General features: G+C 43.3%; 1 protein-coding gene across 4 annotated transcripts in view; it reads right to left on the bottom strand.

Annotated features, from left to right (window-relative positions):
* Positions 1-613: 613 nt before the first annotated feature.
* Positions 614-11,979, bottom strand: part of LOC306861740 (proline-rich protein 5-like) — a 23,711-nt gene continuing 12,345 nt past the window's right edge. For 2 of the 4 annotated variants that reach the window (XM_079404174.1, XM_079404173.1), the window contains exons 2-9: positions 7,077-7,190; positions 5,920-6,000; positions 4,600-4,648; positions 4,462-4,519; positions 4,071-4,162; positions 3,801-3,941; positions 1,972-2,110; positions 614-1,898 (exon numbers count right to left, since the gene is read on the bottom strand). In XM_079404174.1, coding sequence (XP_079260300.1) covers positions 1,525-1,898; positions 1,972-2,110; positions 3,801-3,941; positions 4,071-4,162; positions 4,462-4,519; positions 4,600-4,648; positions 5,920-6,000; positions 7,077-7,180 — 1,038 coding nt within the window. In that variant the 5' untranslated portion in view covers positions 7,181-7,190 and the 3' untranslated portion in view covers positions 614-1,524. Of the gene's footprint in view, positions 1,899-1,971; positions 2,111-3,800; positions 3,942-4,070; positions 4,163-4,461; positions 4,520-4,599; positions 4,649-5,919; positions 6,001-7,076; positions 7,203-9,584; positions 9,676-11,979 lie in introns of those variants that run through there. The other 2 variants (XM_079404172.1, XM_079404171.1) reach the window with 2 other exon arrangements.

Genomic DNA, 11,979 nt, shown 5'->3' with positions numbered 1-11,979 from the left:
ATAAGGAACTAAATGTTTTCGATCTGGAATGTCACTACGCATGATCTACCCATGAATGAAATGTTCTTCAAAAGTTCAAACATCCATGTAGATCACATGTTGGGCTTGAATGAGACGCTAATAGAGCCAGCATTGTTCAGGATCACTCACTCGTGAATCCGTGGGATAAATACAGCAGGAGAACGTCTCTACTGAGCACTGAAACTCCAGGATCACTGACTGCTTGTGTTCCCTAGTTAGTGTGAGTGAATGCCTGTGATTAGTAATCAGGGATCTGCAGCGACTGACCTGAGCAGAATCTCAGCTGATCCAGCTCTAATTCACCGCTTCTGAAGGACGAGTTCGGTTCAAGCAGCAGATCTTAAGAAACACTCAAATCTAAAACAAAGAGGGACCAAAACTTCATCAGGAGCAGATCCAGTCTCAGCTCTCAAAGATTCTTCACACATCAGCTGAAAACGTTAAACTAAATAAGGACAAACTTATTTAAATCACCAGTAAAATATAACTTAAAATTAGAATTACAATAAAAATAGCAATCAGCTTAGTCAAATCTGTGAAGGCCGGGTCATTATTCAACACATGATTGTAAAAACTTTCATATATTCAAAATCATGCTGCAAATAACAATTAGTTTTATTCACTTACTAATGATTTCAGCTCCAATGTTTTCTCCAAAAAAGTCTTTAAAAATCTGTATTTTTTAATCACAAAGAAATTCGTACCTTCTTCTATGAGTCATTAAAAACAACAAAACAAGATGGAAGTATTTCTAAAACAAAAATCATGTGTTCAGAATGAAGAAATAGCGCACTGATGGCAAAACACCTCGACTGAAACCGCACAAATGTACATCTGTACGAGATTTTAACATCAGCACGCTCTTAACAGACCAGACAAAACCAGATGCATCTCAACACATCCCTGCATTATTACATCTTACTGTGTGTTACATTATTAATCATCAAACAGTCATTTGACAAGAAGAGGAGAAAACCACTGCTCGTCTGAATAACTTTAGCAGCTTTTATAACATGCTCTGCTCTCTCGTTATTGTTTCTTTGTTTTTCATTTTGCTACTGACTTTTCTGTCATTTCTAAAGCAATACTTTATGAAAAAACACTAAGCTTATTTGATTAAATTATTTATGATTATTCAATTGCATTGATAATGAACCTTTTAAATAAATAAAATCGTTAATGGATTTTGTCCATTAGATCTTGAACACAAGACCCTAGGCTAACTGAGACGTGTTATAGCACTTGCATATATTGCTGTTTTGTTGGTTTTGATTGCTTCTGTTGTCCTCATTTGTAAGTCTCTTTGGATAAAAGCAACTGCTAAAGGACTAAATGTAATCCAATTCTGTGCAAAACAACTTCTCATGAATGTAGAAGAGCTCTGTCCATCGGTGCAGTTTACACACTTCAACTCTAGAATGGTAGAGTAGTGTGTTAGTCTGCTATTCTGAACACTCACGATCGAGAAACAAACTCTGCAGGTGCGTGTGGACAGGTCAAAGGTCACGCCACGCTCTCGCGCTCCCGGCTGAAGTCAGATGAGCTGGAGCGCTGCCGGCGGAAGTCGATGAATATTCCCTCGGTGTCTGAGTCCAGAGACTCCAGAGTCTGGTCCACGATGGTCTCGGGGCTGGACTCAGACGCGAAGCCCGGCTCAGGGCAGATGGGAGGAGACGGATCCTCGCAGACGTCTGGCTCCTCCACGCAGGAGGTCATCTGACACACGGAGTGGCGTCTGACCCCGGCGCCGGCGATGCTCTCGGGGTCGTACTCGGCCACCGGCGTCAGCATGGGGATGTTGTAGCTCTTGGAGCGAACCACGGGGTTCTTCGCGGGCGAGTCGCCGGAGCGCGGCCATCGGCGCAGGAGCCGCTTCTCTGCGAACAGCAAAGGAACGATGGTCAAGATCTGCTGCGACTGCTGCATGAACTTTACTGTTATGCTGCTCACCCAGAACACAGGAGCTCTGCGAGACCGAGCCGTCGCCGGAGAACAGGCCATGCGTCCCCAGATACGGAGACACCACCTTCTGCACCAGAGACTCCAGCTTCAGGTAATCGCTGCTCACTCCTTTAGACTCGTGAACCCCCTGCGAAACACACCATCACATTTACATCAGCCTCGACTCAAACCACTCCATCATTAGCAATCATCTTCAGTAGAATCAATCTTTGAGAATATTCATGTGTGACCCTGCAGCACAACAGCAGTCATGGGATCAAAATTATACATTTCTCTTTTATGACAAAAATCATTAGGATATTAAGATCATGTTCCATGAAGATACTTAGTAAATTTCCTACCATAAATATATCAAAACTTAATTTTTGATTAGTAATATGCATTGATAAGAGCTTTATTTGAACAACTTTAAAGGAGATTTTCTCAATATTTAGATTTTTTTGCTCCCTCAGATTCCAGATTTTCTAATAGTTGTATCTCAGACAAATATTGTCCTATCATAACAAACCATACATCAATGGAGAGATTATTTATTCAGCTTTCAGATGATGCATAAATCAGTTTCAAAAATTGACCCTTATGACTGGTTTTGTGCTCCAGGGTCACATGGTGAACTGATGCATCCATTTCCGAACACTTTGTCTAATTTCTAGAAGCACATCTCTCACACTTTCACCCAAAAAAGGTGTAAAGAGTTTCTAAAGGTTTTATGAAGGTACATTTAAGACTTTAAGACCAAGTAAAGATATCTTAAGGAATAGATTTAAGGGAACACAGTATGTCAGTATGTAAAAGGTCTAAGGAAAACACAATGGGCCAGGCTGCACCAGCGCAAACCATCTTTAAAACAGTACTGACAGTTATTTCTGCACCTGACCGTATTGAATATGCATTTGTAGGAGTTTCCCTTTCAGACACTAAATTTATGGGAGGAGAGTATCAAGTTGATTTACTACCATATGCGCTTGTCGAATTACTGGTATTAGCACGCTCATTTGCAAACTCAATTTTGTTAAATTTCTCAGAAAACAAGACTTCACCCATCTTCATTCTGCTTCTCCAGTAAATGTTTCTTGATTTAAGGATGTTTAGATATTTGCACTGGAAAACAAAACATTTTTGCAGTGCATGCAACATTTAATGTTATGACTTTATGAAAAAGGTGCTGTAGGTAATTTTTTGACTCTTCTAAAGCCAAAAAATAACATAATATGTTTGTAGATATTAAGGAAACATGTTATGTTTACATAGCTGTTTCTCTGAAAAATAATGCAGAAGAAATCATGCAAGCAGCTGTGATTTATGATCAAATCTCACCAGCAATCACATCTGACAGATGGAAAAACTAAACAATAAAACAAAACTATGACGAGACCTTTAACTTGCAGCATGCAGAGACACACAGGAAATAAAACCACAAACAAAGCAGAAACACACACACACACACACACACACCTTGTGAAGTATCAGTAGGGTGTAGATAGATTTCACTCAGTCTGAAGGTCAGAGATGATGCAAGTGCAGAAAACCACAAATTTACACACGTCTCACAAACACACAATACAACACACGTTTGCTTGGAAATAAAACTTCACATAAGTGTACACCAACATACACACGCATTTGTATTGTGTGACTAAGACACGTTACACAGAAACCTACTGGAAACTCGCAGGGAAACTGACAGTTTCTGCTCTGCGTCGACTCAGGAAATCTAGAGCGCCATGAAAGTTTCAGATGTCTTTTTACACGAGAGTCTGAAGGGCTGCTGAGAAACAGCTGCATCTGTTCTGTGACACACACACACACACACACACCTGCAGAATGAGCAGCATCTGAATGATGGAGGGAGGCACACGAGCCCGAGGCCGCGTCAGAGCATCGTCCAGCTTGATGTTGAGAGTGATGATGTTCCTGAAGTGCAGCAGAGACAGCTGACGGACAGACGGCTCCTTCCCCTGAACACACACACACACACACGGTCTCAAATACACCACCAGTTCATCCTTTATACACTCTCACTAGTTCAGAGCAAATAAATCTGCTCTATCAGCAAAATAAGAGTACTGGAGTGTTTGGTGAAGCACCTGGACAGGGTAGAAGATGGCCTGCAGCGTGGACAGAACATCACAGAAGAAGAAGTCCCACGTTTCTGCCAGAGAATCCAGCAGCTTCTGACCTGCACACACACACACACAGACACACACACACACACACACACACAGACACACACACACACACAGAGCGAAACTGACTACAAACATCCGCTAAAAGTCAGCAAAACACCAGCTGATTCAAACACATTTAGTCACATTAGTGAAGAGAATGATCTGATGGAGGACATTCAGAAGAGTGACACAAGTGGATGATTCTTCTGAAGGTCACATCAGCATTACACTTGTCCTTTTAAGGCAGAGGAAACTCTTCAAAACCACAAACACACATGAACCGTCAGAAATGATTCAGACAGCATCTTACCTTCATAAAAGCGAATCTTATCTCTCAGAATCACCATTCCCTTCGTCAGCAGCTGATTCTGCGACACAATCACAATCAAACTTAGTTCACAGCTGCTTCATTTACTATTGATTATTGATCTGAGACTCAACTAATCACCTGCAGATATTCTGTGAAGAAGGATCCCAACTCAGTCTTCAGGAGCTGCCTAGAGACAGACAGAGAGAGAGACAGACAGAGACAGAGAGACAGACAGAGAGACAGAGAGACAGAGAGACGGACAGACAGAGAGACAAACAGAGAGACAGACAGACAGACAGAGAGACGGACAGACAGAGAGACGGACAGAGACAGACAGAGAGACAGAGAGAGAGAGAGACAGACCGACAGAGAGACGGACAGAGAGAGGGACAGAGAGAGAGACGGACAGAGAGACAGACAGAGACAGAGAGACAGACAGAGACAGAGAGACAGAGAGACAAACAGAGAGACAAACAGAGAGACAGACAGACAGACAGAGAGACGGACAGAGACAGACAGAGACAGAGACGGACAGAGAGACGGACAGACAGAGACAGAGAGACAGACAGAGAGACGGACAGACAGAGACAGAGAGACAGACAGAGAGACGGACAGACAGAGACAGAGAGACAGACAGAGAGACAAACAGACAGACAGACAGACAGACAGACAGAGAGACAGACAGAGAGACAAACAGAGAGACAGACAGAGAGACAGACAGACAGAGAGACAGACAGACAGACAGAGAGACGGACGGACAGAGAGACAGACAAACAGACAGACAGCGAGACGGACAGAGACAGAGAGACAGACAGACAGACAGACAGACAGACAGACAGAGAGACAGACAGAGAGACAAACAGAGAGACAAACAGAGAGACAAACAGAGAGACAAACAGAGAGACAGACAGACAGAGAGACGGACAGACAGAGAGACAGACAGAGAGACAGACAGACGGACAGAGAGACGGACAGACAGAGAGACAGACAGAGAGACAGACAGACAGAGAGACGGACAGAGACAGAGAGACAGACAGAGAGACAGAGATATTAGCACTTTTAAACATGTTTGTTTATTCTGCATCACTGGTGAATTTTTATGAAGCATTAGTACTAATTATTCTTTGTGTACTGGAAATTAAAGACAACTTCTTGCATGAACACTAACACATCTAGAAACATCTAGAAAATCCAGTGAGAAAAACTCCAGCCAATGTCTGTTCTTCAGCGGTTTAGCCTGAGTAAATAAAGACTAGTCAACTGTGATCAGACTGCGACTGACCGAAGCCACATCACTCTTGTGTTGAAGCGTTCTGTGGTTTCAATGACTGTCAGTATGTTTGTTCTTTCACCAGACTCGTCATGAGATTACTGGGTGTTAAAGCAGTTCTAGTTATCAGGCTGTTGATTTTCATTCACACTAGCCATAAACCAGCAGGACTAGTTAAGCTCACTCACCTGACGCCTTCATTCAGCATATAGAGCTCGTTCTCTCCCAGATCCCTCCGCTGGAACACGGCGATCACGGCATTATGGATGCTGACACACACACACACACACACACACACATTAAATGTGTTGGTGAGCTTTCAGTCTGGATCAACATCTAAACCTGGTTTCACACTGAATGTTTGGGTGTAAAATGAAAACAGATGAAATGAAGGTAAAAGATTTTCTGCTCACTGAGAAACAAAATGTTCCATCAGCTGAATGTGAGACATACACTTACACACACACACACACACACACACACACACACAGCATCAGTGATATCAAACACTCTTTGTTCTCCAGCCACAAGTGTGTGTAAGAACAGAAACAGAGTATTGTCTTCACACACATGAACACACACACTCATGAGGGCTGTGTGTGTATGTTATTTACACACGTATCATGTGGGCCACACACACACACACACACACGTCACACAACAAACAAACAGAGGAAACTGGTTTTATAGGAATTTCTCCTCAAATGATGATGAGAACAGAAGAGCATTTATACAGTGTGTGTGATTGTGTGTGTCACATCAACATGATGCTGTTTGTCTGCGCACACACACACACACACACACACACACACACACAGTGTGCACTGCAGGATGTTATTGTAATTTTATTACACTTCAGAACAGCGTTATTTACTCTTTCATGCACTTAACAGTTATACCTGCATGTGTGTGTGTGTGTGTCACATCAACATGAAGCCGTTTTTCTGCTTACACACACACACACACACACACACACACACAAACCCTGTATAAAAGCAGTTTCAGTCATCATCTGAGGAATCATTCATGTGTTTGTACCTGCTGAACTATAGTTTGTGCACAATTGTCCCAGAAATGAGCTTTTGTAAAAACAATATGAAAGCAAAGTAAATGTTTTAAGCTTTTAATTTATATTTTCTTTTTTTTTTTCAATCTTTAACCATAAACATGCAACCAGGTTTGGGTTCTACATTAGTTTAATGAACAGTATTTATAACTAGTTGTGCATAAAAACATGACTACAGTGTTCCTCCATTTATACAGAGCCGAAAAAACGTGTTACACGTGTGTGTGCTGTTCATGCATGTTGTGTGTGTGTGTGTGTGTGTGTGTGTGTGTTCTGTACCTGTTCCAGGTGGCGTTGGTTCCTGCTCGGTGCTGCTGGTTGTTCCTGTCGTCCAGAGCTGATCTCTCTGATCGACCCAAATCACTCAGACTGGGAGAACTCATCAACTTCAGCCTGTGGAGAGTCCTCATGATCACACACACACACACACACACACACGCACAGCCGTTAGAGAGCTACAGGGCAGTGCAGTGCGTGTCGTCTGTCTCACTTCTATTGTCTGTCTGTGGTTCAGAAGGAGGGACTCAGTGAGACAATGTGCTCGAATCAACCACTTCCCTGCTGAAACGCTCACACTCTCTCACACACATTCTTACACACACTCACTCTCTCACACACGCACTCACTCTCACACTCAAGATTCAAGATTCAAATAGCTTTATTGGTATGGTGAAATAAATCTTTACATTGCCAAAGCTTTAATAACACTATACAATATAAATAAAATAATAATGGGGAAAAAAAACACTCTTTATAGAAGTGCCTCTAGGCATATAGTGAGTGTGTTGGTAGTTCTGTCCCGCTGGAGGCTCTCTGGTCGTGACAGGACCTCACACACCTGGCGGCCAGGTTTGAGCTTGCTGGGCTTTCTCCTAGCAGGTATGGGAGTTTGTCCATATTTGGTTTCTGAAGGAAGTCTTTGTGGTGAGTTGTGAAATGGGGATAGAAAGTGTCCCTAATTTGTGCATATTTAGGGCAGGATGTCAGGAAGTGCAGTTCTGTTTCCACTTCATTTCCTGTGCAGTGGGGACACAGCCGGTCTTCTTCTGGTAGCCAGGTCTGTCTGTGTCTGCCGGTCTCTATGGTGAGATTGTGTCGACTGAGTCTGGACATGCTCAGGACTTTCCTCAGTTTAGGGTCACTCACTGTACTCAGGTATCCTGCCAATTCATATTCTCTATTTAGGGCCAAATAGCATTCCAGTTTACTTTGTAGGGCTGTTGCGTCTCTCCAATGCTGTAGGTATTTTTCTTTTTGTGTTTTAATTATTTGGTTTGGTCTGGCTAAGTTTTTATTCTCAGTCAGACATGTTGTGGTTTGTGTAGTCAGCTCTAAGACCGATTGGCTGAGGGCGTTTCTTTCTGGTGTCAGCTCTTGGTAGTTCAGGGCTTTGTGACGGAGGGTCTGTTTATCACTGTTTTTTAGGTGGGCATGGAATTTAATGGCCCTTTTTTGAATTGTGATTATAAGTGAGTATAATCCTAATTCTGCTCTGCAGGCATTATTTGGGGTTTTGTGCTGTACTCGGAGCAAAACTTTGCATAGTTGGGTCTGCAGAGTCTCTATTGGGTGTTTGTCCCATTCAGTGAACTCTTGGTTTGTGAGCGGGCCCCAGACTTCACACCCGTAGAGTGCCATGGGTTCTATTACTGATTTGATTATTTTTATCCAAATTCTGATTGGGATGTCAATTTTGATATTTCTCTTAATAGCGTAAAAAGCTCTCCGTGCCTTGTCTCTCAGGTCGTTCACAGCTTTGTTCAAATGTGTTGGTAATATTTATGCCAAGATAAGTGTAGTTCTGCGTGTGCTCAAGGAGCATGTTGTCTAGTTTAAAACTATGATGTTGGTCTTGGTTGCTGGGTCTTTTTCGGAAAATCATTATTTGTCTTTTTGGGGTTAACTGACAGGGCCCATGACTGACAGAAGCTGTGCAGGAGGTCTAGATACACTCTCTCTCTCTCTCACACACACACACACACACACACACACTCACTCTCACATTCACACACTCTTACACATTCACTTAGCTCTTAGCTCCCTAAATGAAGATATTCCACAGTCTTCATATATTGAAAGGGAAAGGGAAGTGGTGTGTGGCCAAGTATGGTGACCGATACTCAGAATTAGTGCTCTGCATTTAACCCATCCAAGTGTACACTCAGTAGTGAACATACACCCGGAGCAGTGGGCAGCCAACGCTGCGGCGCCCGGGGAGCAGTTGGGGGTTCGGTGCCTTGCTCAAGGGTCTCTCAGTCGTGGTATTGAGGGTGGAGAGAGTGTTGGTTATTCACCCCCCCCACCTACAATCCCTGCCGGACCTGAGACTCGAACCCGCGACCTTCGGGTTACAAGCCCAACTCTCTATCCATTAGGCCACGACTGCCTATTGCTAGTTATTATAACTGTAACTCACACCCTAAAAGCAAAGTTCTGCATTTTTACCACTTAAAAAAAAAAAACACTTTTCTTTTTTAACAAATGGGGAAGTCACCAGAAGGAGGTTTTCAGAGGTTTTGTTAGGTTTAGCTCACTTCTGGGAACAAATGTGTCTCAAAAATATATTTAAGTATAAACACACAACACACACTCAAACACAAGTGTGTGAAGTTGATCTGAATGCGACTCTTATACAGTCAGACGATCACATGACTAACACAAGATCAATCAGCACATGAACACCAGATATTGATCAGAGTGTGAATGAAAAACACAGACAAATATCAATCATGCAGTCATTAATACACAAAAATCACACACACCCACACACACAGAGTCTGTACTCACTCTAGTAAGGGCGCATAATAATCCCAGTCCATGACTAGTTCAGCTCAGCTTTACTCTACTAACACAAGAGCAGCACTAGCACTTCCTGTCTGACCGTCAGGACAGATCATGGAAGTGAAAGACGGAGAGGAACACACACACACACACACACACACACACACACACACACACCTATGGAGGACACACTGCTGTTTAGCTGTACTTGTGAGGGCCATCATGATAACTAGTGAGTGACTGATGATAGAGAGAGATGGACTTGTGTCACCTTCAACAACTATTTCCACGCCAATCTAATGTTAACCATTAGTAACTAGAAACAGATGCATAACTCATACAGCGTCACACTAACCGCTCTGACTATCAGAGGATCAGGAACTACTAGTTAGTTTGCAACCGATTCTGTCAACAGATCTAGTGTTTAACAGCCACGCATCTCAGTTGATCTTTAAACTTCTTTTGCCTCAATGGTGATGAATTTAATTTCCATTGAAGTATAATACATGAATAAATATTACATATCTAAATAGTATATATACAAGGATCATGTGACAGGATCATGCGCTGATTTGTGACTGCGTGTTTTGAGTTTGAGCTCCATCAAGTTGATTCTTTATCGTCTATTTTCTATCTTAAAAACAATTTTATACACTATAATTTTCGTTTCTATAATGTGTGAATATATCCCCCATAGCATTCTAAAACAAAACCAACCAGAGCGCCTTATCACTAGTTTTATTTTGATTTCTCGAGTCTGCTATTAGCTTATAGCCCGTTAGCATCGGCAGCGTGGCTGCCGCTAATCTCGCTTAGATTGCTAATACTCTATTCACACACATTACCATTGCTTCACTCTAACTTGCTTAAATGGCGGATTTGTGTCTACCTTTGAGTGCAGGTGAGGACACGTTTGAGCTGCATTCGGTGCAGCTGGAGCCCGTGGAGAAGCAGATTCGTGACCTGGTGGAGAAGCAGGCCCAGCTGAGAGAGCGGACAGCCGCGCTGGAAACATCCCGGGCTGACACTCACAAGTCCGGGGTAAGTATACAGCATGCTGCTAACACTCCCATCACCTCTACTCCATGTGTTTCTCTGCACAGACCCTGTGCACCCAGGACGCAATCTTCCCAGATGTCCTTCACTCCGGCGCCGGGACGCCACGGACCCTGGGTGCACCAGTAGCGGAAGACGCGAGCCAAGCCCCGGGCGACGACCTCTCCCCCTCCGCCGCCTCCGGTCTTTGAGATCTCCACCCGGAACCGCTTCGTTCCCCTCCGCGAGACGGAACGCGGCTCGGTGATCGTCGGAGACTCCATCGTCCGGCATGTCCGTGCTATGTTAGCTGAAGGTAAAGTGCACACTCACTGTTTCCCCAGTGCTAGTGTTCTCGATGTTTCTGCACAGATACCCGTGATCCTGAAGGGCGATGAGAGCATCGGTGCTGTCGTGCTGCACGCGGGGGTTAACGACATCAAGCTGCAGCAGACGGAGACACTGAAGAGGGACTTCAGGAGCCTGATCGAGACGGTACGCAGCACATCGCCCGCGACGATGATCATCGTGTCAGGACCGCTTCCCACGTATCGACGAGGACACGAAAGGTTCAGTAGACTTTTTGCTTTAAACGAATGGTTATTGTCATGGTGTAAAGAACAGAAACTGCTCTTTGTTAATAATTGGAATCTTTTCTGGGAGCGTCCTAGGCTTTTCCGTGCTGATGGCCTGCACCCCAGCAGAGTCGGAGCGGAACTCCTGTCGGACAACAATCTCCAGGACGCTACGCTCCATCTGACTAGTAAGCCAACTCTCAAATAACTGCTATGATGACTTTTGTTCTACCCACTTAAAAGATAGAAGTACTTGTGTTGTCCAATCTATACAGACTGTGTCTGTTCCCCGAATAGCGAGGTCAAAATATAAATTTAATGCAGGATCTAGAAAAAATCTGATCGTGATTAAACCAGAAAAACGTAAAATAAATGAACAAAAACTATTTTTAAAGCTTGGGCTCTTAAATATTAGATCACTCGCACCCAAAGCAGTTATTGTAAATGAAATGATCACAGATAATAATTTTGATGTACTCTGCCGGACTGAAACCTGGCTGAAACCAAATGAATATTTTGGTCTAAATGAGTCTACTCCACCGAGCTACTGTTATAAACATGAGCCCCGTCAGACTGGTCGTGGCGGCGGTGTGGCAACAATATATAGTGATATTCTCAATGTTACTCAGAAAACAGGATACAGGAGGTTTAACTTATTCGAAATACTTCTGCTTAATGTTACACTGTTAGATATGCAGAAGAAATCTCTCCTGTCTCTTGCTCTGGCTGCTGTGTATAGACCGCCAGGGCCATATACAGATTTCCTAAAAGAATTAGCAGATTTCCTCTCA

Source organism: Barbus barbus, assembly GCF_936440315.1.
Source record: "Barbus barbus genome assembly, chromosome: 42".
Classification (NCBI taxonomy): domain Eukaryota; kingdom Metazoa; phylum Chordata; class Actinopteri; order Cypriniformes; family Cyprinidae; genus Barbus; species Barbus barbus.
This window is presented reverse-complemented; position numbering and strand designations above follow the sequence as displayed.